Source organism: Eriocheir sinensis, chromosome 37 (genome assembly GCF_024679095.1).
Source record: "Eriocheir sinensis breed Jianghai 21 chromosome 37, ASM2467909v1, whole genome shotgun sequence".
Lineage (NCBI taxonomy): Eukaryota > Metazoa > Arthropoda > Malacostraca > Decapoda > Varunidae > Eriocheir > Eriocheir sinensis.
Genome location: NC_066545.1, coordinates 4,119,749 through 4,146,362, shown reverse-complemented (window position 1 = coordinate 4,146,362; position 26,614 = coordinate 4,119,749). Strand labels below are relative to the sequence as shown.

General features: G+C 40.9%; 1 protein-coding gene across 6 annotated transcripts in view; it reads left to right on the top strand.

Annotated features, from left to right (window-relative positions):
* LOC127008084 (MICAL-like protein 1) overlaps positions 1-22,743 on the top strand; it is a 49,020-nt gene extending 26,277 nt beyond the window's left edge. Inside the window, exons 2-10 of one of the 6 annotated variants that reach the window (XR_007760771.1) lie at positions 1,982-2,144; positions 4,695-5,064; positions 11,557-13,337; positions 14,352-14,593; positions 15,273-15,407; positions 15,867-16,245; positions 17,190-17,428; positions 19,423-19,539; positions 20,611-20,759. Coding sequence is in view for 5 of the 6 variants with exons in the window: in XM_050879647.1 (XP_050735604.1) it covers positions 1,987-2,144; positions 4,695-5,064; positions 11,557-13,337; positions 14,352-14,593; positions 15,273-15,407; positions 15,867-16,245; positions 17,190-17,428; positions 20,611-20,810 (3,504 nt within the window). In the remaining variant the exon portion in view is untranslated. Of the gene's footprint in view, positions 1-1,981; positions 2,145-4,694; positions 5,065-5,694; positions 5,853-5,877; positions 6,810-9,474; positions 9,527-11,556; positions 13,338-14,351; positions 14,594-15,272; positions 15,408-15,866; positions 16,246-17,189; positions 17,429-19,422; positions 19,540-20,610 lie in introns of those variants that run through there. The other 5 variants (XM_050879647.1, XM_050879646.1, XM_050879650.1 and 2 more) reach the window with 5 other exon arrangements.
* The last annotated feature ends 3,871 nt before the right edge of the window (positions 22,744-26,614 follow it).

Genomic DNA, 26,614 nt, shown 5'->3' with positions numbered 1-26,614 from the left:
CCTTGCACGTCTCTTTCTTCTCCCTTCCTTTCCTCCTCCTCCTATTTCGTTTCCCTTTCTTCACTCCTTTCCTTCCCTTTCTCCTGTGTCCTCTGTTGTCCCTCCTGGCGTACCCTCCTCCTCCTCCTCCTCCGTTGACCCTGACCTCTTCCTTCCTCCTCCTTGTCTTCCTTCCTCCGCCAGCTGTTCCTTCAAGCCTTTCCCTCACCCATACATCCATTCTTTTCATCCTCTTATTTTATTTCCTTTCTTCTTTTCACACCTTCCTTCTCACTGTTCTCTCCTCCCTCATCATTTTTCCCTTTCCTTCCCATCATTCTCCCCTCCCCCCTTTCTCATCTGTTTCATCATTTATCCCACTGACCCTCCTTTCCTTCTCTTCCCTCCTCCCTTCTTTCATCTCCTTTCATTCTCTTCCCTCCTCCCTCCATTTTTACTTCTCTCCCTCCTTTGTCCCTTTTATTCTTCTTTCCCCTCCATCACTTTCCCTCCTCCCTTCCTTCCTCCCTTTTCTTCCTCACCATCTGCATGTCCTTAAGAGAAGATCAAAACAATGGGCCTCCTCCTCCTCCTCCTCCTCCTCCTCCTCCTCTTCCTCTTCCTCTTCATCCATCCTTACCTCCTCTTGCACCTGGTCAGCATCATTACCATCTCCACTACTTCCTCTTCCTCCTCCTCCTCTTGCTCTTCCTCCTCCTCTACTTCTTTCTACCTTCCTTCTACCTTTTTCTCTCTTTCTCTCTTCCTCCTCTACCTCTCCCTCTCCCTCCTCCTCTCCCTCTTTCCTCTTCCTCCTCTCCCTCCTCCTCCCCCTCTACCTCTTTCTCTTCCTCCTATATCTCTTTCTCTTCCTCTTCTACTTCTTTCACTCCTCCTCCTCTCTACCTCTCTCCCTTCCTCCTTCTCTCCCCTGTTTTCTTCCTTTTTTACTTCTTTCTCTCCTTCCTCCACCTCTTTCTCCTTCCTCCCTTTCCTCTTTCTCTCCCATCTCCTCTACTTCTTTCTTTCTTCCTCCTTTACCTCCGACAGCCACAACCAATAGTGTACCCCGAGAGAGAGAGAGAGAGAGAGAGAGAGAGAGAGATTGTAACATTATAGCAAGGAAGTTATATAATAATCTCTACTGTTACATTCAACGTGACTAAGGGAGGTGTGATTTTCCTTAGTGATTATTATTATTATTATTATTATTATTATTATTATTATTATTATTATTATTATTAACGTTTCCCATGAGCTGCTTCCTTCACTGTAAAAATAATGCGTTCCAGGAGCAGTGCGTGACATGATTTTGTGTTTCAAGGGACCGTGATTGACTGTCGGGTGTGTTGTAGGGATTAAAATTTGCTGAAGTCGTTGTAAGAACATAGGAGTCTGCATGAGGCTGGTAGGCTTATGCGAGGTAACTCCTGTGAACCTAACCACACGTCTTCTTCTTCTTCTTCCCCTTATTATTATTATTATTATTATTATTATTATTATTATTATTATTATTATTATTATTATTATTATTATTATTCTCCTTCTTCATCATCTTCTTCTTCTTTTAACATACTGATTTTCCTTCAACAGAACCCCACCTAACCTCGCTATGATCAGAAGTGACTTATTAGTTCTATGCATTTCAAAACCGATGAGTGACTTGACTTTGTGTTTCATGATTACCTTGTGTGTGTGTGTGTGTGTGTGTGTGTGTGTGTGTGTGTGTGTGTGTGTGTGTGTGTGTTTGTTTCAAGGATGTGTGGGAGTTTGTTTCAAGGATGTGTGTGTGTTTGTTTTAAGTGGCTGTAATAGACTGATTTATACATGTTTCAAAAGGATGTAATTGACTGATGTTTGAGTGCAAGTATTTCAAAAGGCTGTGTGTATGTTTCAAGGATGTGTGTGTGTGTGTGTGTGTGTGTTTGAAAGGCTATACTTGACTCATTTGTGTATATTTGTGTGTATTTCAAGTCTGTAATTATCTTTTCTATCGTTCCAGGGGTAATGAGCATGCCAGAACGTCGTGGCACACAGGCCCTAGAGGCATGGGCGCGGCGGGCCACCAGCGGCTACGAGGGCGTCACCGTCACCAACATGAGCACGGCGTGGCGGGACGGGCTGGCCTTCTGCGCCCTCATCCACCACTTCAGGCCCGACCTCATGTACGTAGGGGGTGGGGGGGGCATATAGATGTGTGTGTGGAGGGGGGGGGGGGGGCATATGTGTCGGTGAGGATGGGGATGTTATATGTGTGTGGCTAGGGGAGAGAGAGAGAGAGAGAGAGAGAGAGAGAGACCTAGCAGCACTTCACATTATACCTCAGTTGAATAACATATAGTTCACGTGTGTGTATGGGAGAGAGAGAGAGAGAGAGAGAGAGAGAGAGAGAGAGAGACCCCCCCCTTATAGCACTGCACACCTTACCTCAGTTTGATAGGTCACATGCAACAGACAGACTAAACCTGCCAATTGTTCCCATGTGTCTCCTTACCTCATATACCTTACCTTCCTTACCTTACCTTCCTGGGCACACCATATCATTCATTAGAGTATTACTGAGCTGTACCATGTAACAACTGTACCATCTGTGTGCACTCTTCGCAGTTTCTTATGGTTTCAGGGTCTTAAGATATTCACTCAGAGGGCAAAGTAGGGGGGGGGGGTTGTATGAATTGATTGCTGTATTGTCCTTTGGCTTTTTGTTTGCCATTTTTTATCTATTTTTATATCTCAGAAAATACATGTAGTTTTTTTTGGGGGGGTGGGTGGGGGGGGGGGGACTTGCTACTTTATAACTAGTAAATTCAAAAACAAAAAGTCATGTTTCCTGTCTAGCACACATCTGTTGCAGGGAAAGGTTTAAAGACTCTTGCTCTCTCAGTGCTGTAACGGTTTTGCTTTTTTTATGCCTCTAAATTTATGTTCTTTTGTGTCTCTGCAGTGCTTTAAATAGTTGAGAAAACACACACACACACACACACACACACACACACACACACACACACACACACACACACACACACACACACACACACACACATACATGAATGCACTTTCCTGCTTGAGGTTCTTGACATCTGCGCATCTCCATCCCTCACCCTCTCCCCTTTCCTACCCTCTCCCCCCTCTTCTTCCTCTTTTTCCTTCCCCCCTCTCCCTCCACACCCGTCTCTCTCTCTCTCTCTCTCTCTCTCTCTCTCTCTCTCTCTCTCTCTCTCTCCCCCCCCACCACCACATCCTTCCCTTCTCCTTCCTCTCTTCTCCTACCACCATATCCTTCCCCTCCCCCTTATCATTCCCCCCTTTCCCTTCATGCCTCACTGCCACCATCTTCCCCTCCCCATCCCCCTCTCACTATCACCTCCCCTACCCCTATCCTTCACCCCCTCTTACTCTCCTACCACAAGGGATTTCCCACACACTCATGCTTCCTCTCCCCCCTCTCTCTCCCTCTCCCTTCCCCCACCCATTGGACCCCCCTCTTGCTTCCTCTCACCTTTCCTCTCCCCCATTCTCTCCCTCTCCCCTCCTACAGGTCTTCCTCTTACCTCAAGTCTCCCTCCTTTATCTCCATTCTCCCTCTCCCTCCCTTCTTGTAATCCGTTAATGCTTCCCCTTCTCAGTGTCTCCTCCTGTCTCTCCTTCCCTTCTTATTTTGTTATTCTCTTCTCTTCTCATATTACCTCCTTCCCTCTTATCCAGTACTGATTCCGTTTTTGCCCTCCTCCCTCTCTCTCCCTCCATAACTCTCCCTTCTTTAGCTCTACTTCATAAACCGTCTTCCCCTTATTTTATGGTTTCCTTCTGTTTGAATGTCTTATTTTGTCTGTCTTTGCTATTTGTCTTCAGTGTGTCTGTCTGTCTGGTCTTATTTTACCAAGCATCCTTCTAAAACCCATCATCCCCAGTCTTACTAAGCCCAGTACTTCATAACATCAACAGCAGAACAGCATAGCAATGTAATAATGTAATGGAATTGGTAACTTTTCATGCATATTATATCAGAATACATAATAGACTCTTTTTTTTTTTTTTTAGGAGCAGCGAGTAGCGGGCTTTTTTTTATTATTGTTTTCTTTTTTTGTGTGCCCTTGAGCTGCCTCCTTTGTTGTAAAAAAAAAGAAAGAAAAAAGACCATGTAGTGTAATAGCATACATAATGTGCCATGGAATAAGAAAAATCAACCATCTACATATTGATAAGGCAGATCAGAGAAACCAGATTAAACAAGTTCTGCACATTGCATACACACAAACACACACACACACACACGCACGCACACGGACATACACATACACGCATGAACGCATCCATGCACACACACTCATACACATCACCTAGATTCTTTCCTTGCTCCTTTACATCCCTTTTCCCTGCAGTGACAGTTACTCTTTCCTCTGTCCTCCCTCCACACAGAGACAGTAGCCCTTTCCTTCTGTTTTCCCTCCTCCACAGTAGCCTCCTTCTCTTTTTCTCCTCCATAGTAATCTCCAAGCAGTAACCTTTCCCCCTGTCCTCCCTTCTTCACACAGTAACTCTTTCCCTCCCTCCTCCCTCCACACAGAGACAGTTGCCCTTTTCTTCTGTTTTCCCTCCTCCACAGTAGCCTCCTCTTTTTCTCCTCCATAGTAATCTCCTCCAAGCAGTAACCTTTCCCCCTGTCCTCCCTCCTTCACACAGTAACCCTTTCCTTCCCTCCTCCCTCCACACAGAGAGTTTTCCTCCCTCAAGCCGGAAAACATCATGGAGAACAACTCGCTGGCCTTCCGTGTGGCCGAACAGCAGCTGGGCATCCCGGCACTGCTGGACGCCGAGGACATGGTGGCCCACCCCGTGCCTGACCGCCTCTCCATCCTCACATACGTCAGCCAGTTCTACCGAGCCTTCTCCGCCATGGGACTGCTGGCGCCCTCCAAAGGACAGGTCAAGGAGGTCAAGACTGGGGGTACAGGTGGGGATAAGAGCACCCCTGCCTCACCCCCATCCCCTGCTTCATCCCCTGTCTCCTCCCCAGCTTCCAGGCCACAGGCTCATCCTCGTCCCCTTCCAACTACAGCAAAAACAGAGACCAAGACAGATAAGGTAATGTGCTGTGTGCTGTGTGCTGTGCTCTTGAGCTGTTGGGCTAATTTGTTTTGTGTTTCATTTTGCTTTTTTTTTTTTATTTTTTTTTTTTTTTTTTTTTTTTTTAGGATACTGCTTCTTACCCTTTTCATTCCCTCCTGTGCCTTGTTTCCATGTATTTCTTTATCTGTTTCACCAGTTTTCTATGTTTTCTCTATTTTCCTTTATTTACTTACTAACTCATGCACACACATTTTTCTGTTTGTCTTGTACTTGCTACACCCCTTTTGTTCTTCCTCCATTATTTATCATCATTCTCGTTTAACTTCCTTTTTTTTCATATCCTAAATTTATGACCATATCATTTATTTCCACAGCATCCTCTCCACCCCTTGGGATCTTTGAAGCTCTTATCTTTCTTGGCCAAGTTTCCTGTCTGTGTCTGTCTGTTTGTCTCTTTCTTTTTCTTTCATTTTCTTTCTTTTCTCTCTTTTCTCTCTCTCTCTCTCTCTCTCTCTCTCTCTCTCTCTCTCTCTCTCTCTCTCTCTCTCTCTCTCTCTCTCTCTCTCTCTCTCTCTCTCTCTCTCTCTCTCTCTCTCTCTCTCTCTCTAACACCTTGTTATCAGTTGTGTCACAAACAAGTGTCCTCAGTGTCTGTGTTGTCTTGTACTTGTGTGTGTGGCACGCCAGTCAGTTAGTCAGTCAGCACATCACCTAGTGCAGCATTGTTGCACTTGTTACATTTATAAAGTATTATTAAGTATCAATGAGACACAGTAAATGCTATCTGTCTCTGGCAAAAGGGAGTAAGTAATCTTAGTGTGTTGTGGTGGGTTGTAGGTCTTAGAGGGAAGTATACTATTGTGGTCTTGGGAATTTCAGTGTGCTGTGGTTGTCACATATACTCGTTGGAAGTAGTGTTGTGTCTGGTGTGCTAAGGTGTTGTCAGTCGTATTCATTGGCAGGTTTTGTTGTGTTCAGTGGACATATTTTATTTATGGGGAAGCATTATAATGTTACTGCATTATTTCTTATAGTACTAGGCAAAGGTGAAAATAGAATTTTCCTTGAAACCTTATTGTAACTGGATGGATTTACTGGGAACTGAATATGAAAGAAAAAAAAATGGAACTGTAGTATAGAAAAATCATTATGAATTAAGTTTGGAAAAGAAGAATAGAAAAAAGTAAATGAATTAATTTAGAAACAGAAGATAATAGTCAAATGGTTTATCATGTGGTGAAAAAGTAGGGTGTCTTGGGGAAGTTTCATTGGAGGAGGTTGTATAACAGAGTAAATGAGTTAGAAGGAAGAATGGTGGATTGGTGGGAAAGGAGGAGGAGGTTGTGTTCAGGTATGAATATTTTGGGTGATGTAGATGAAGGATGAAAAATAGTTGGAATACCTTGGGAAAAGTGAAAGGTGGACTTGAATGGAAATTGTGTGTAGCCAGTGACCACAAAACAAGTAGTAACCATAACGCCATTATTTTCTGACCACACTGGCCATTACCACAACTTGGGATGTGGGATCTCCCACCATACACCACTTTCTGGTGCACCAGCATGGATGGTTGATAAAGTGTCCATACACACTTCATGCACAACACACTCCATCAGCATAAGAAAGTGCACAGTGTTGGTGACCTGTCTTGAGATGGTTAAAGCTGACCTGTGTGAGCTGACCTTCCAGAATGGGGGAAAAAGATTGCCACAGCACATTTCTTTCAACGCCTCAGGAAATTCTAGATGACCTTGATAGTAGTGAGTCCCTAGAGTTGCTGCTGTTGGTGTGTGCTGCAGGGGAGACTCCTTGAGAAGCCGTCTCTCCCTCGTGTATCCTAAGTAACTCAGGTGTTGTCCCAGCATGATCGTAAAAGCAAATTGTATTGTAATCATTTAACATTTTTCCTTTTTTTTAAATAGTTGCAAACATCTAGTTATGGAATTAAGTAGCACATTGGTTGAATTAATTCAGTGCTTAAACATTACTGCTGACACAGCTGGTAATCAATCTTTGTTAAACTTAGGTGTTGCTGCCTGAGGCTTAGTGTGGCAGACTTTCTTTGCTGATCAGCTTATTTGGTGATATGGAGAGACACAATGCATAAAAGGGAGGCTTGGCAGGTGCTTTGGGGCTTAACAGGATAATACAAGGAAACATTATGGAGGCAGGGAACAGGCCACAGAGCTTTGATATGTGATGGTGGAAAATTTGAATAGTTGGTAGTTGCTGTGAAACCCATTAGGGGAAGCAAAGAAAGCAGTGGGAAGACTGGGTGTGAGCCATGGTACTTAGTAATGAAGGTTAGGACACTCAAAACAATGGCAGAAGAGATTTTTCTGAATTTTATTTTTTGTTATGAGATTCCAGAAGCTGGTTTTCAATAGTTAATTCCTAGCTCCAAAGAAATTTGTAGTATATATCCAATAGTAAATACTTAGTTCCTGATAGAACATTTCAAGTTTCCTGACCCTATGTGAGAGGACAGGAAACTACAAGTATTAGAAGACAGGATGTTATGGATGTGGTTGTTACATAATACTTTGGATTTATTGTTATATATACAGGTCTAAAGAGCAAGTGATTTAAGGTTATAACAAAATCTTGGTGTGATCAGGTTCTTAAGAGTAAATGGTGAGTGTGTCTAGCATTTTAATTAGGTTCTGAATAGTGATGATGTTAAAATAGATGTACATTAGTGTTTTAGTACTACAGAGTTATTTTAGTGTTTGTACATTGGTTTAAGGTTTGGAGTTATTTAAAGTGTGTTCATAAAGTAGCTTAATCCAGTTCTATTAAGCGAAGTTATTTCTTGAAGACTGTGTAAGAGTTTGACCTGAAGAGTGGCTGAGTGATTGTAGTGGTTGAAGTTAAGTTTTGAGAACTGACTGTTATAGATTTTTAGCAAGGTTAAGTTTCTCTTTCTTTTAAGATATAGAGTTAATGTGTAATATTTCAGTTCAAGTTTAGGGTTTGAAAGTAAGTTATGATTATATATCTCCATTGGTGTTATTTTCTGAGAGCTAGAGTACAAAATGGGTATTTTATAAGGAGGGTTCATGAGAGTCAAATAGGAGGCCAGGGGTTGGTAGGGACACCACCAGTAAGGTATGTTGAGAAATACTTGAAGGAGAGGTTAGAAGGGGAGGTGTAAATGTTGTAAAAAGGGAGTGTATTAGCAGGGAAAACTAGAGACTTCTGCCATGGCTACCTCCTCATAGAGAGTTCAAGGAGGAAACCAAGTGTCAGGGCTATAGAAAGACTAGATAGGCAGAAATTCTGAATGACTATAATATCCTTATAATATTAAAGAGGTTATTGCCTTACTCTTGCTCGGGCAATACCTGTATAGTTACTGAATACTTAGTCAAGTCTTTACTATTTTATTCTGGATGGTTAGTTGCATATATTAAAGTAGTAAAGAACTAGTGGAGGATTTGCTTTTTATTATTTAATATTTTTAATGGATTGATAATACTATCATATTATTGTAGTGGCTTCAAGCATAGTCATGGTTCTGTTTATGGTTCTTTTTCATCAAGATTTTTCTCACTCAAGCTCTAGAGCATCTGACCTTCAGTTCCTTTCCACAGTTGTTTTCTGACTAGTTTTAGTTGAGCTGAGAGAGAGCACTTCACAGTAACCTTAGCATAAACGCTTCACAGCATGAAATAAAACAAGCAAACCAAACAGCCGCCAGTTTCACGATTTAACTGCGATGGGTCCTGCTGTTATGTCATGTGCCGTGCATGCACTCCTTTTCCCTCAGTGCCCCCTGCCCCTTGCCCTCCCCCCCCTCCCCTTTTTCCCCAATGCACCCCTGGCCTAGCTTAATCACCCCCTCCCCCAGCAGGCTCATGCCAACCAGCAACTCTTTAATGTTCTGTCACACAGCATAGATACTGCCAGCAGCAACAGTTCCATGAGCATTGTTTTCCATCAGCAAGACTTTCTCCAGAGAAATTGGTGCACTTGCAGAAATGCTCATGGAAAAACTGTTAAATGATGGACGTGTTCCCTATGTGACAGCAACCTTTGTCAGTGTGAAGAAGTAACCTAACGTAATGCAGGACATTTGTAACAAATATCAAGCGAACAAGGAATGTCCTCTTAGTGTTATTGTTATTTTATTAATTTTATTTGTTTAAAAAAAATTCCCCACAACCCAGGTTTCTAATGTTACAGTTTTAGTTAAGTATTGATATTAGTTATCCCTTCTTCACCTACTACCTACTTCTGCCATTGTCTAATCCAAGCTAACCCAGTTCATCGTTATTTGATTACGCTTTTAACGTCTTTAATCAGTGTTTTTTTTTTTTTCGCTTTTCAATGATTGTTAATTTCGTGATTGTTTTCCCCGTCCACCCAAAGCATTGTTGTCCCCGCCTATTCTAATCCATCCCTACCCTCTCCTCTTTCTTATAGGACAATTTTGACATCATGGGACATTACAAGCCTGAAATATTTTGTTAATGAGGTAAAGATTGACCATCAGTTGCTGTGCATGATGCTAATTTAACACTTAATTAATTTTTGTACCCTCCTGCAACTCAAACTTTCACACCCTCTTTCCTAAAACTTAAATAAAGCTCTAATTCACAGGGAAGTATCAAGGCACTTCATTTTTATTTCCTCTATTTATTTATTTATTTGCATTTATGCAACTTATTTATTTACTTGAGTCTGACAATTTTTGAACATTTCTGACTTGTTGCTCTTTGGTCTGCCTTCTCTTGTATGTGTAAAAAGAAATTGTTGCAGATATTTGTTGTTTGAGGAATGACTATAAATCAAAATGGAATGATGGAGATGACTTAGGTGTCTTTATCTCCCTCCCTTTTCCCCATTCCTGTCTCCCTGCCCCATTCCCTCCCTCCCTACTTCATTCCATCCAGACAATATCCCCTTCAAGCTGACTCCTTTACTTCTTTTAACCCATTCTATATCACAGGACCATCAGGGCACAGAGACTCAGTCTCAGGCTCCTGCACATGCCAAACTCCAACTACTAGTTTTTTGTTTTGTTTTCCTTTCCTTCTCCTCAAGCAAGTTTCTGTCGTCCTTAGATATTTTCCTGGTAATCCAGGACTTACATAGTATGTCTTGTGGTGCTAGGAGTCAAGGACTCCTTCCATTAAGCTTTTCAACCCCTACTATCTTCATTGGAGCTGCTGAATTATCTCCTCCTCCTCCTGTGTACAGCAAATATTCTCGTTTTTTCTGCAGGGCACAGAAATGCCTTATAATAAATTAAACACTAGAAAAGGCAACCTCATTATCAACAACAGACTTTCTGTGTTCTGCTCTTAAATGTTTTCATGTTTGCTCCTCCTCCTCCTCCACTCCTCCTCCTCCTCCTCCTCCTCCTCCAAGCAAGCACACTGCATGACTTATGACAGTAGCTCTTCCATATATCTGTACTCCACACACAGAGAGAGAGAGAGAGAGAGAGAGAGAGAGAGAGAGAGAGAGAGAGAGAGAGAGAGAGAGAGAGAGAGAGAGAGAGAGAGAGAGAGAGAGAGAGAGTAACAAAAAAAAAAATATATATATATATTCTGTACCTTGTACTCTTTATTTTTTCTCAGTTCATATTCCTCACTTTCCAGTTTTATTTCTCACCCATTACGTCATTTCCCCATTCATCATTTTCTGCACCTTAATCCGTCTTTGTTGATCACTACTTCATGCATTCTTATTCCTCATTCTCATCCTGTTACTTTGTTTCATTTATTTATTTATTTATTTATCGGTTATTGCTGGTGCCTGCTGCCTGTCTGCTGGTGGGGTGGTAGAGGTGGTCCTAGTTGAGATTTTAGTGGTTGTAGTGCTCGTGTGGTGGGTGGTAGTGGTAGTGGTGCTGCATTGGTGCTGTTGCTGCAGCTGCTAGTCTGTGTGTGTGTGTGTGTGTGTGTGTGTGTGTGTGTGTGTGTGTGTGTGTGTGTGTTGTATTATGTCCATGTTCATCTGTCTGTGTAATTGAAGTTTTCTTTCTCTACTTCACTCTTCCCTTCCTTTGTTTATGCGCTGGTGTATGTGTTTGCCATGAGTCTGTCTGTATATGTTTATTGTCTATCTGTACATGTATGTCTTTGTTTGTCTGTCCATATGTGGCCCTGTCTCTTCTTATTTGCATCCGTCTGTTCACTATTATTGTTATTATTATTATTATTATTATTATTATTATTATTATTATTATTATTATTATTATTATTACTAATATGCTGTTATTTTACATTTACTTATCTTTCTTTTATTTTTGTTATAATTAAATGTTCATCATCAGTTAACCAGAGGAAAAGTTGTTTACTAAGACCCCTTAAGTGCCAGGCAGTGTCCAGTGCATTAGTTTTCATGCCATCTCCAGCCCTTCAACCTTAGTAAAGGTCCTGCAATGCACCCATCATTAACCATTCAGACCATTTATGTTCAGGACTCACTGTGTAGGGGAGTGCCACCAGCCTCCTAACCTTTATCTGCCCCTATTAAGAGTGCTGTTGTGTGCTGCAGGTGCTGGGGCGTGGTGGTGTCGGCTTCCGGGGCCGGCGTGAGGTGTGTGCCAGCTGTGGGCTGCCGGTGTTCCTGGCGGAGCGGCTCGTGGTTGGTGCGCCCGGCCAGTTGGTGCATCGAACTTGCTTCCGCTGCGCCCGTTGCTCTGCCCAGCTCACTCTGGCCAGCTACTACCAGACTGAGCGGGGCCAGTACTGCTGCGAGACCTGCCCCGACGAGGAGCGCCCGCCTGCCCCACCCAGCCCCGCACTCGCCTCCGCCCAACACTTGCAGACTGACACAGATGAGGATTCTTCTAGTGAGGAGGAGGAAGAATCAGAGGAGGAGAGTGAGGCCCCGCGATTACCCGACACCCCAGCCCCAACCCCCTCCCCTACTCCCCCAAGACCCCGTACAGTTTTCCTCTCCCAGACACTTGTTGCTATCCCAGATCAGCCCCAAGAGCAGCCCCCAGAACAGCCCCAAAGCAAAGCAAACCAGCATAGTCCCTTTTCTGAGGTCTCCCCTGCTCTGTTTGGGAGTGTGGGTGGGGTAGGGCGGGTGAGGGAGCACAGCCCCGACCCAGCCCCCTACCCTCGCACTGCCAAGTCCCTTAGAACAGACCCACCAAAGGTATTAGACACAGGACAGCCAAAGTCGCAGCCACATCCACCAGCAGACATCCCCAACAAAGCCTCCACAGACAAATCTATACGTGCCCACAGCCCCTACACCACAAGCTCCTCCATCGTTGCCCGTCGTCTTCAAATGTTCCAAGAAATAAGCAACGAGGGTGATAAGATGAGGCGGGAAGAGAAGGAGACGACAAGTGTTCCGTCCATCACTGTGACATCGGAGACGGTTGGCAAGGATGGAAAGAAGTCTTCAGTCTCCACCCCCAGCCCCCCCTCCTCCATCACACCCACCCAGCCATCACCCATCACAGCACAAAAAACATTCAAGGAAAGTGAAAAAAAAGAAGAGGAAAGAAAAAGTGAGAAAGTGAGTGAGAGCCGTGAGAGCTTCAGAGACAGTGACCAGGTTGTGAGTGAGGCAGAGGAAGTGTGCCACAGAGAGGAGAGTGAGGTAGAAAAGAGCCACTTAGAGGAGGAAAGTGAACCAGAAAAGAGCCTGAGCCTAGTGAGTGAAGTTGAAAAGGGTTCCAGACAGGCAGATGAGCCGGAGAAGGACCAACGAGAGAAGGACCAGCAAGAGAAGGACCAGGTTGTGAAGCCCAGTGAGAGCCAGGTTGTGAGCCAGACCAGTGACAGTAGTGACAGCCACACGGGGACAAAGAATGCATTTGTGAGTCCCTCGGTGGATCATAGCTCACCAGTTGTGACCTCCAGGGAACCACACACAGCACCCAGTGAGTCACAGCAGTACCCAGATGATCTGAACCCATTTGGCAGTGAGGATGAGGAGGAAGAAGAAACGGGAGCAGTGCCACAACTCCCATCAAAGCAGCCCACAGTAGGATCCTCATACCACACCACAGCACCAGCAGGGCCCACACAGGATGCTAAGGCCCACAGCACAGCCACAGGACTCTCACAGGACTCCTCTGGCAGGAAACTCATTAAGGCTAACCTGAATCCATTTGAAAGTGATGAAGAGGAAGAGGAGGTGGAAGCCATGAACAAGGACACATCCCCAGCCAAGAAGGAAGTAAAGAAGAGTCTGAACCCCTTCTGGAGTGATGATGAAGAGGAAGAAGAGATGAGAGGAAGGACAGACTCCACAGCAAAGGGCACCAAGGTCAAGCCTCCCCGCCCCCCTCCCCCAAGCATGGCCAGGAACAGGTGAGACAGCCCTTTTACTCATCCCTGATAAAAATAGACAAACAGTATTCTTCACATCTTACTTTTGTGGTAGTAGACTACTCTTAATCTTCAAGAAATTGTATGTAATAAATCAGAGTGAAAGGAAAGTTGCAGTAGAGTTGAGGCAAATTATTCATAACTGAACATCAAAATTAAGCCCACAATTCAAGGATTATGTATAAACCAACATTGATGGGACTTTAACAAAGAACTTGAAAATCTTAGGTGGGAGTATATGTGGAGAGGCCATTAGTATAACAAATGATTAAAAAGACATGAGAGTGATGGTACAGAACAACCTTTCCCCTGAAAAGATAAATTAATAACAAAACTGCAGAATGTTTTAGGTCTGACAAATGTAAAAGAAGCTGTCATTAAACTAAATGGCTGAGGAGATGCAAAAAAGATATTGATAACATCTCCAATAAGATCAAGACCAGAATATGCAGCTGTGATGTCATCTTACAAGAAAGAAAAGTGGATGGAATGCAAAGTGTCAACAAAAATGATACCAAGCATAAAAGAATGTAATACTATAATAAAATATTGCACAAACTGGAGCTGCCTACATTGCAAGGGAAAAGAGAGTGAGGTAACTTAAGTATGGTATTCACATTCATCAAGGACCTGGAACATGTAGACAGGGTAGACTTGCTGGTGAGGGATATCGTAGGACAATGAGGCATGACCATAAACTGAGGAAAACAAGAGCCAAAGACCCAGAAGGAATGTAAAGGTTTGGCTTCAACAGAATCATTGACACTTTGAAGAGTCTGGACGTGGGGATAATAAGAGCTAAGAACATCCATGAATTTCAAGTAAAGTTAGTAAAAGCAGATATTGATACAGGACAATATGAGTTTAGCTCAGATCTTGTGTACAACAAGTAGGTAAATAGAGCTAATGAAATGCAAGTTGATGAGCTCTTACCACCCCTCAGCTTCTACCACCACCAACAATAACAGGATTAACCATCTCTCTCTTACCCAACAGGAGCCCATCCACTGTCTCCAACACCACCTCCACATCTTCCACTAACACGACTCCACGCAAGAAAAAGATTGCTCCCCCGCCCCCCTCCTCCCCTCAGCTTTCCATTGCCTCCTCCCCTGGTGGCTCCATTGCCCTAAGGAAAAAGGGTCGTAGGGCTCCTGCACCCCCCATGTCTCACACTCCAGAACAGGACACATGCAGCATTGATACAACATCCAGTGGGGGTGGGGGTGAAAGAGAAGGTAAGGCTCAGGGAGGCTTTAGTGTACTGAGCAAGAAAGTCATGCTATGTGGTGCTGTTGTTTGTTGTAAGACGCTGATGACAGCTCTATTGGTGACCAAGAGAAGAGATGGTCAAATAGAAAGAAATTTAGTGTCTTGCATCTTAGTATAGATATAGTATAGTATAGTTGGAAGCAGAATGGTTTAAGAGTCCAGGAACAACTTTATTTGACGGGGAAGTAAAGAAAGAGAAGTCATTGAGAGGAATTAGTTCTTTGGATAAGTGTAATTTGCTTGTTCTGTCTTTTATCATGAGCAACAATTTACCATTTTTGAGCTGTTATATGTTTGTGACAGTGACCCTTGCTGTGTGTCATGCTGAGTAACTGAGAATTCAAATTATTCAGACCTACATGGCCATATGCTGTTTGTTGGTGCTGTTGTGTGCTGTTTTGTGGGTGAGAATTCAAGCTGTGTAGATCTTTTGGAAGTGCCTTTGTATTTTGTGCTGTATGCTTTGTAGGAATAATTAAGGATTCAGAATGTGTAGGTCTTTGTTGCAGTGATGTCTGGATTGGGTGTTGCGAGTAATTTACACATAAAACTGTATTGATTGTTATGGCAGTGATTGTGATTTGTACAAGTGTGTTGTAAGCCTTTGCTGTGCTGTGCTGAGTGTGCTTCTGTCTGGCTTGGCAGATCCTGATGAGGTGCTGAGTTGGAAGCTTCAGAAAGACCTTAAGAACCATTCAAATAAGCTAAATGGCACTTCCCAGGCTCCCCCCAAGCCTGCTCGCAGTCTCCAGCAGCAGACTTCTCCCATGGCTGCTTCAGGTCTGTGTTGGGCTGTGTGTGTTTTATTCTCTGCTGCCTCGCAAACATTTGATGGGTATCATTTGTGTGGTTCAGTAAATGTGTTAGATGTTATAAGAAAGTCATGTAGAAAATGAATGATCAGAACTTTTCATTTCCACTCATTAACCCTGTAAATCCATCTCTTCACCCAAAATGCACAGCTAGCTTCTTTCATTTTCATTCATTCAGGAATAAGTACATTTGATTAATCACACTCCATCATTTTATATTTTCCTTGCTACTGTAGTAAGAAACTATATAATTGTCTTAAAAAGTTGACAGTTGCTTAAATGATAGACCATGGTTATGAATGTTGGTTCAGCTGCAGAAGTAAATGCACTGTTATGAAGAAAAATAAGTTTAAAAATAGTGTCTATTGAAACTTGCTTCATGCTTCTGTGTCCCATGTTAGTCACATCAATCTCCTAACACACACAGGTCCCACAATCACCCGCCGCTGCTCCACTAGTAAAAGTGAAGCAGGGGAGTGGAAGCGAAAGAAGGGCCCTGCACCACCACGACCTGTGCCTCAGAAGCGTGCCCTCAAGAAGCTGCCCATGAAGGTGATCCAGCAGGAGCTTCAAGACATTGACATTAAGCAGACAGAGTTGGAGCGGCAAGGGGTGTTGTTGGAAACTCAGATCCGCAAACGCACAGAAGCCTCAGCTCCACCCAGCCCTCAGGAGGAGATAGCCCCTAACAGTGGACCCCCAAGCAGCCCCAACAGCATTGAGGTGGAGGACATGATCATGCAGCTGTTTGAACTGGTTAACGAGAAGAATGAGCTGTTCCGCCGACAGACTGAGCTTATGTATCTGTAAGTACCTGCAGTCACTCACACACACACACACACACACACACACACACACACACACATATATATGCAGTAAACTCTGAAGTTAATGAACCCCAATATAATGAATTTCAGATTTAACAGACCAAACAAATATTAACACAATTGGTGTTTTTTGCTTCCAAGTTTATTTTCTTACTCCCAAAAAACTGTCAGGCCACAGCAATTGTTATTCAGTGATGTAATAGCAGATATAATTTTAGTGATTGTGTTTTAAAGTTCATTAACATGTATTTACAGTTAGTATTTTGATTAATTTTTGTAACCAGCAATGGCTTCTAAACAAACATTTATAGAACTCCAGCTGTAATTCATGGGACGTCCAATAGACAGCACACACAGCAGCAGTATTGCTTTTGTTGCACCTTGCCATTTTACATTTTGTTGAATTTACTTTGGTTATTACTTTCTTGGTTATTACTTTCTTGGATATCAATTACATAATGAGATAAATCACGGCATCTGGAGAAAGTGAAGTGCTAATGTGTGTGAATTTAACTGTTGCTCATAAACTTAAGTTCAAAAAGAAGAATATGTAAAGAATATGGTGTTACCATAAAAGTGGTATCAATTAGGCTGAGCAAAGACTGACCAATACTTACGGGCACGTGGCAGCAGTGTTTGTGTTGAGTGACTGCCTCTCTGCACTGGGTTGTCAGCCATATCACAACTGGTGGCATTAGGTTGCTAATTCACCATCAATAGGATCCTAATGGCATTACATTACTCTCTAAGCATGTTACACTAGGCAGGTAGATTTAATTCATTTGAGAAGTGATTACTTCATTGCTTTGTCAACCATCACAGAGGCAATTACCACAAAGAGACAAACAGATAGAAATAGAGACAGAAAGAGGGTAAGGAAGGTATTGAGTAGGATATGTTAAAGCTATGTGTTTTTTTTATAGTAAACGGGAGAAGCGTCTGGAGGAAGAGCACGTGGAACTTGAGTATCAGATCCGCTGCCTGATGATGAAGTCTCCCAGTGAAAGGACAGAGGAGGACACAGCACAGGAGGAGGAGTTAATATCCCGGCTGGTGAAGGTGGTGGAGCAGCGCGACGAGATCATCAACTGCCTGGAACTGGACCGTCTGAGGGAGGCACAAGAAGATGAGAGCATCGCCACACACATGATGCAGTACCAAGGTGGGTGGAGCACAGCCACACACACACACATGTAGACTAACAGGATAATCTGCCCATTGTTTATGCCAAGATTACATATGTAGGCTTCAAATCTGAATTGGCATATAATTTTTATATTATTACTTATCCCCTGGGTATTAGGAAAAAGGAGAACCAGAAATTATCACAAGTTTTCCACCTCCCATAAGCAGATAGAAAAGAACAAACTTGTAAAAACACGACAGAGTTAGAGGCAGGAAGCCTGTCCACTGCAGTCTCAGTTTGAAAAGAATAAAACTTACAGAAATGCCACATGTCAGAGGTGGTGTGACTGTCCACTACAGTCTCATGCCACATTTTCATGCCATGTTATTCTAAAATGACATGCTTAACAACAAAATTTTATTAATTAAATTTATATTATATTGTTGATTATTTTTGGAAATATTAAAGATTTTGTATTAGAAGTTCAGTCCTGCTTATAGAGAAAATGTGCTGTCAAGTGATATACAATATAGTAAGATGGATTACTACCAAGTATGAGCGGTGAATATTTGTATATAGAAGGTCATGCTATAAGGGTTTGATTCCAATGTAGTGGCCAGATACCAACTTTAAAATGTTGTTTGGCTTATTCAACACCAAGCTTTTCTGCTTAGAGTATAACTTCCTCTGGTAGTTGGGAGCAGTCATCATCACCAGATGACTTTCATTTAGATTCTTAATAACAGAGTAACTACACTGAAAACAATAATATGCAGGAATCTTGGAACAAAGTTATACTTTGCAAGATGAGACCAAGCAGATTTAGGATAATGGCAAACTGCATAATTGTGGAGCTACATCAGAGTGCATGGACTGTTCTCATGCATATTCCTACACTGAACTAGTTTCAATCCATTCTTACTTGACTTGTAACTTGTCACAATGTAGGGCTCGTTGTGTTTGATATATTTGGACATATTAAATATTGCATGTATTTCATGCATATACATACCATTAACCTGACAAAATAGTTACTTATTTCCCTTCATGCTTTTGACAAACTGCACATAGTTTGCCTGCCTGCAGCTATAGTAGTCTTAGTGTCTGTCCGGGCAAATGAATGTAACATTTTTAAAGGTAAAGCTTGCTCTGCCAAGTAGACAGCTTGTGATGAGGTATTAAACAAAACATTCAAGATGGCCGATACTATTCATTGCCACATGTCAATATTCACGGAAGAGATCAGTGACTAGATGGAGATTGTTGATGTATTTCAGTGTTGGAAAGGAAAAAGGATCTACTCATTCACTGACACAAATTGGCTGGTGCTGATGCCAGCACAGTTTATGCCAACTCTCCGCTTTTATTTGATGTTCGTTTGAAGGAAACTGTCATATTACAAAACACCCCACCCCTAGAGTGTTACAACAGTACATATCCCTCACTCAGCTATATGTACAACAATCTGCTCTTGTTTTGTTGTTTTTGTAAGGTTACAGAATGGTGAAAATATTTCTATATATTTTTTTCTATAAATATAAAATCTTTATTGGAGTTTGTGGGCTTTTCTGTTTCCTCTCTTTTATCTTCTTTTTTTTTGTGTTTGTTGCCCAAGAGATTTTACTGAAATGGTTGAGTATTTTTGCTAACCAGGGTGAGTAGATGACTGTATGGGAGAGTGCTTTGATGTTTATTCCTGTAGTGTTTTGTTTAGTTTTTGTGCATCTGTATATGACATTTTGTTTTTCACATGTGTTTTCATGCACATAATGTATGGTGTAGAAGTTTTTATCCAGTATTTTGTTTTAGACTGAGTGTTGAGGCTTGAATATTCCTGTTATTCTTTCCTGCCAAATATGAAAATTAAAAGAAGACAAAATTAATTGTAAAAGACGGTTGTTTGCACGTGCTTTCAAACTAGGGAATGGAGAAGCAGTGGCAGTATAGCATTGTTTTTTGCACATAAGAAATTCTTATGTGCTTTGTGCTCAGTTTTGTTTTCATAAGTCTGATTCTTGTAACCTTTGTAGTAAGAAAAGAAGAAATAGCATTCAAGGATGCTGAGTGGGAGGAGGAGGAGGGTGTCTAGAAGAGGATGTAAGAGGCAGCACCTCAGTGTCACAGCACCTCTGACCTGCTACACAAAGGCAAGATCAAGCCACTGTGCTGAAGCTTCTTTTAGGAGGAGCTGCCTACACCAGTCTTGTTGGCTTTATGCTTTGTGTTGAAAATGTGGCTTGGAGCTATGTGTGGTGGGCTGTGTGGCAGCAGGAAACTAAATCATGAGGAACTAATTAAATCTGAAAGTAATTCTGAGAATGGCTTACTGTTACCAGTGAGCTGTGGATCATTCCATTTGAGGAGAAAAGCAGTTATTTGTTTACAAGCCTGACTTTTATCAACCTCATCTTAGCCTATACAGTGACAATGTCGATCAAGAGAATGAGATGTCAAAGAGGGTGTATAAAAGGTAGATAGGTATAGTACATTTGAGAGGAAAACTTCTGGTATAATTAAAAGCTGGGTCCATTAAAATATTAAAGGACAGGGAAAAGTATGAAGATTGATGTATTTGGAGAAGAGGAAATGGATGCTCATCCACTAGGGTGCCTATATTGAGGAAGTTATAATAAATAGGAAACAAAACAGGCCAGGTGTGTGTTTGTGTGGATGTTAACAGGGTATTCTTCCTCCTAGTGCTTGGAAGTTTTGTGCTATATTGTGCATCACTGTGCTTCTGTGATGTTTCTGCAGCAAAATGCATAATGCCTTGCCTTGCTTTCCTGCTGTTTTTCTTTGCTTCCTGTTTTTGAGAAAATGTGGATAATAACCAGCAAGTGTTGCTGAACATATGTACACTACAGATTATTTTATAATTTCAGTATAAATCAAGTTTTCCAGTACTGTTTACAAGAATAGGATTTAGCAGGAATCTTCTGCTACCACACATTTCATGAAAAGCCAGGAAATATATTATTTTCTCTTTCTTTTGAAACTTATAGGATAGAGGTAAAAATTAAAAAAAAGCTGTCCTGTAACCTCTTTCATTACCTTTCACCAACACAACAACTTATCATTTACCTTGCTGGTGAACCCCACAGATTTCAATCTTCTAACATTGGTCACTACACTCCTACCCTTCAGCACCACTACACAACCCATTATCTCCCTCTGCTAATGCCATCATTAATACAGTAACAGTTGCCTTCTCCCCACAGAGAAACACATTGATGGGATGGAAAATGACAGCAACAGCCCCCTGGAGCCAGTTAAAAAAAAGAAGACACTCAAGCTACCCAAGAAGAAGAAAAAGAAGGAGAAGAAGGGAGCAGCAAAGGGAGATGCAGACAAGGATGTGGATGAGTCAGAGACACCCACCAACACTAAGAAGAAGAAAAAGAAGAAGTGGCTTTTCTGAGTACTAAGGAGGGAGTGTATGTATGTACACCATGATAGGCCAACCAACCATGTTGTGAAGTGCAGTGTGGCATTGCTAGTGTGTTTAGTTGAAGCAAGAGGCATCCATTAACCAAGATGAAATTGTTGTTTAGAGTACCCGGTGGGAGTGCATATCTGTCTGCTGCACTGTGGTGGGGCACCTAGCGGGGGTGTGGGGTACAAGGAAGTGCTCATAGTAGTGTGATAGCTAAAGTGTTAGACTGCTGTTTAGAAAATCAGCATATTTGCTGATTACCGCAGTACTATAATAATGTGCTGCTGGTGGTGTGCTGATTATTGCAGTGTCTACAGAGGTACAACCCCATGTGCTGGGGGTGTGCATATGCAGAACATTTGTGTGCTACAGTGTACTCATGTGTGAATGTGTGCATGCATGCTTGTTTGATGTGTGTGGTAGGATGAAGTGCTAGCTGCTGCAATGTACTATGTGCTGGGGTTGCTGTTGTGTGCCATGGAATGTTTCAACATGTGATATCATTACAGAGTTTTTGTGGTGCAAGCATTCCAGGTGAATTTTGTTTTAAGAGTTGATTGTGGCTATACCTTGTGTGCTGGTATTGCAACACAGTTTGCTTATTCCTCAGTCGTGCAGTATATAACTTATATAAAATATACTGGCCAGCTGCTGCAACATATGCCTGGTCCTTCCAGTATTGTTGTTTACCAAGCTCATGTAATTATATTATCAAAGTAATATTTGAAAGTTGCATAAGGAAAGCCTTTTTCTAATCAGTGATGGAGGGCTAAATCTTAGCTAGTAGTAAAAACGTTTCATAGGTAGTGCATGGAGGAAACATCTCACCATTTTAATAACTCTTATTTTTAGCTTTTGTAAAATTTATGACTAAGACTTGAAATTGAAAGACAACCAGTATTTGTTTGCAGTATTTGTGTGAGTGCATATATGTGTTGGGTTGTGGGTGTGTGGAGAGGTGAGGCAGGATAAGTAAATAGTCTTGTGCCTTACAATTGGGCTGGAGGATGCAGGAGTGAAGTCTTCATGAGCAGAAGTTTGGGACGTATCCATATGTGTTTCGTTGGCCTGGTAGTACAGCTGGTGGAGCTATTGGTCCTTTAGCATAACAACAAAAATCTCTAAAAGGCAAGAAACAACTTCCTCAATTTAAGGTCAAAGAGATAGCAAAGACTGGCAAGAAGAGAGGTAACCAGTTAAATGGTGAGTGAGGTGGCATCAGAGATAAGAGGGGATGAAATTCATAAGGAAAGTGAAAGGAATCTACTCTTTTCATTCACACTGAGTTAAAAGGAGAGCAAGGGCTTGAGAAGAAAGGTAACTAGCAAAGTGAGGATGGATGACAACTTTGAAGAGGTAGTGATTGCTAAATGTCTGTGATTGGGCAAAAGAAGGAAATTGGAATGCCACAAGTTTGGATCTCAATAATAAGTTGAATCATTTGGAAATGGATTTCTTGCCTCTTCAGACCAAGTGATTTTACCATTACATTCCTTCTTGACAAACCTTTTAAGCCATGCTTCAGTTTAATGCTGTGTCATGATTGGATATCCACAAAAATTGAAGATCAGTTTTCAGCATTACCTTATTTTGTGTATCTTTATTCCTTGTGGACAGGTGGTAGTATAGAGGAAGGGATGAGAACATGAGTTAAGTGATGTATTATTTATTCTATAAATGTATTTTGTGCTAGCTATCTACACAATTTTGCAAAATTTCTTATTAATCCTTTTAAAACTTATGAATTCTTGGATTAGTTATAAATTTTAATAATTTTCTTTAAAAAAAAATGTCATGAAGGGTTTTGAACCCGACTTTCTTTAATTAGTTATATAGCTATTGTACTTTCACCTCAGTAACTAAGATTTTAGTTAGTCCTCTTTTTTTTATTATTATTATTATTATTATTATTATTATTATTATTATTATTATTATTATTATTATTTTTTTTTTTTTTTTTTTTTTTTTTTTTTTTTTTTTACCTCCCTGTAAGGAGACTTATTCAGCAATCAAGCATTTCAGTTCTATGGTTAGGAAACCTAATCAACAACCAAGCATCTTATGGTTCTGTCAGTCTCTCAACACCACCACACTAGCACCATACCCACCTATGAATGCAATGAATGGAGCAGCTGTCAGTAGTACGTAAACATTGCCCATCCATCATCAGGGAACCTTTAATGACGTCCTTGATAATCTTAGCATACTTAGCCTTAGGCCTTCTGTTGCCCGTGGCAACATATATCTCAGATTTGCTTAGGCACGCAAAGGCCCTCTGGTCCATTTTAAGGGTATCAGTTGGTTTTACTTGTCCTTAGGCACCCTGTGACACCTTTCTTCCTGCTGCAAGAGTGCCAGCTGGTTATTGAGCCATTGCAATACACCTTCCTGTACCTTAGGAGAGCATCTAGGATGTAAGATTTACAGAATGAGTTATAAATATTTTTATGTTCTGAACAGAGCAACCAATTATTTTTTTGCACAAAGCTCCCCTTTATTAATTATTTATTTATCTGTAAAGGCTTAGTTGGTTTTAGTTGTCCCTTTATGTCACCTCTGGTGCCCTGAGCCAGGTGTATATATTGCAGGGGAAGCCTTGTGTAAAGTGCTCACCTGGTGCTGCATTGCTTCCTTGGGCACAGCAGAGGTCATTCACAGACACATCCTACATTTTCAGTTTGTGTTATATATTTTCTCATGGGACATATTTTTCATTTTACGTTTAGTGATTTTTATATAGTACCCAAGATACATTTTTCTAATAGTTATATGATGTACTGTGGGACCCAGTTTAGATTGTGTTTATTATGTAAGTTATGTGATCCAGCTTCTTTTTTGTGTTTTATATTGCTTTCCAATGCAATTTTTGTATAACAGAAATACCCTACTGGAAGCATATTATCAACTTGTTGTTAGTGCTTACTAGGGGATATTTCTAAAATAGTTTACAACACATTAGATTCAAAACAGCTGACAGCTGTAACACTTGAGTGATAATTTAGGAACTGTTCTGTTGTCTCATCCTTAATGAAATTGAATATCTGACTTTGAGTTTGGGTTGGGAGTCAGTCACTGGACACTGTAAGCATAGCCTTTGGATCAGTATTTCATTTTTTTGGGGAAAACATTATAAAATTAAGAATTCGAATAGTTTCATGTGAATACTTTCATTAAGAGGTGTTATCTTTCCTTGTAGATATTTTCATTGCTTCCAAGTGGAGATTCCATATAAATATTTTTAATCAATTTGCAATATGAGGAAACATTTGATTGTAAGTATAGTTGCGCTGAAGGTATATAACATCCTTGTGTTGCATTGAAGCCTCACTGTGGTTTACGAGCTCAATCAAGAGAGTGCAAGGTATGGAAAGCATGTTATGATATTTAAAGCTGTGAAGTGTATACAAGAGGAATGCATATTCTTGATTCCTCCTGATAGGGTATACACATAGTTATACTACTAAGCAGATCTAGTGTATAATATGTAATGACCAAGCAGCTGCAAAAGTATCTCAATATTTCTCTCTGCACCAGCAGGAATTCTTTTTGGTAGACTACCCCTTTCGACACAAGCTGTATGGATTTGAGATCCTGCCAAGAAAAGGTGTTAAAAATAATTTCCTCAACCCCCACCCCCCATGGCTATATCAATTTCTAATGTGTTTCAGGCTGAGCACAAGCTGGCATTAGACTAATCTAGTAAGAGTTGCTCATTCTGAAACATCATAAATTGATCTAGCCATGAGCATTTCACCAGTCTAATGTGAGGGAAGGAGTTTGTGACAAATAAAATGTGTCAGGCTTCAGAGGTCTTATGTCATGTTATGAGAAAGTCATCTAGCCATTGAAGAGAAGAAAAAATAAACTTTTAACAGCTTTCTTTGGCCAGGAATCTAAACTATATGCTGTGCGATTGAAGGAGGCATAATGACCAGCATTTCACTGGTGCACAAAAGAGGATACTGACTGTTGAGGTTGTTTTGAGGCTGCTTTGGTCCATTACAAATAAAGCTACACTCCTAGACAGGTTCCTTCTCATTAGACTAAGATGTATTAATAAGTTGTAGTAGGATACACACTAGCATTGAACATAGTTATATGACACTATTAAGGGTCAGGTACACATCAGTATGGTTCACTAACTCAATACACCATGATAGGTAGTAGGCAACACTTCACTGAGATTAATAAAATACACAATTATGGAATATATTAGTACATACACTAACATTTCAGGCTTGTGAGGAACACTAATATCATAAAATACACTTTAAGAGTAGACAAAACAGTACTAGAAAGTACATATATACACAGAAAAGACACTATTTCAGAAGACAATACAGGCAGGAAGCATAACATAAATACACCTCCAGGTAGAGCACACTAAATATGTATATCGTACAGAGTAGCTAGGAGGATTATACATAAGGCTGTACATGGTGAAACAAGTGTGTGCTCATGACAATAACAGCATGTATAACAGAGTACCAAACTGAGGGAAGGGTCAACCATTGTCATTCAATAGACAAATAGGTTACAGCTGGTTTGCTGTGGCATGCTGCCTAAAATATATATTATATATATATATATATATATATATATATATATATATATATATATATATATATATATATATATATATAAGACAAATAAATAACCCACATGCCTTTGGAACATTTTGACATCTCTTAACTATGAATTTTTTCCTCCTCACTTTGTCATTGAGCAACTTAGCCACAGTAAGCAGTAGTCATAATAGGAAGTGCCTGTTGCTGGAACAATAGTTTGATGTTACTAGTATCCGAAAGACTATGATTTTTTATTTATTTATTTATATCGGAAGTATTACCCAAAGGGGTCATCATATAAATAACTTTGTTTGTCCATTCATATAATGTACTCTACTGCTCAAATTAAAAGTTGGGATGTGTTGTCACTGGCCACAGCAGACAGCACTATCCTTTGCTTACCAAACACATTTAATTTTGCTATGAATTCTATTTTAGAAAGAAAGATCAAAAGATAAGTGCCTATGTAGCAGTGCTTCCAAAATTCAATGTTGTGTGCCAAAGAGTACATACATTACAAAGTAAATGTGTAAATACCAATACTGATAATGCATTAGAAAACAAAAAATAATAGTGAACTGAACAGAAATAAAAAAGACTCGCTAGAAAAATGGTAGAAGACAGGAAGGGAAGATTATTCATCCTCTGCTTGTGATGTTTAAAGGGAGAATAAAAATAAAAACTGATGTAAATGTAAAATTTATGAAGGGAAAATCATGTCGGCAGAGAAATGTAATAGGAAACAGTATAAATTAGGAGAAAACTAATACTACTGTAGTTGATAGCTCATTCGAAGTAGTGTGTGGCACTGCTCCAACACATGGTGAGCACGAGCAGTGCCCAGCTCGGCCTTATAGCTGTTCCCTCATAATTCCTTTTATTTACGTACCCAGGTTCAATTAGAAACTGTTTAGTGAATTTTGTATAAAGTCTTTTTACAAAATGTTAGAAAATAAAGATATAATTTGGTATACTGGTTATTTGTCTGTCGTTACGCCTTTCCTAGGCCTTGATATTTTATCCATTTCAGAAACATGACTTCTGCAAACACTTCATTGGCAAACAGTTTGAAGCAGAGGACGAAAAATTGAAACGATAGTTGGCAATTTGATCCAAAGAACCAAACAAAAGAGCGACGCGCAGCGCTTTCGCTCACTATGCAGCCATGCTGTTGCGCTCGCCAACTTTATCATTAATACGGCAGGAACAATGTTTTCTCTA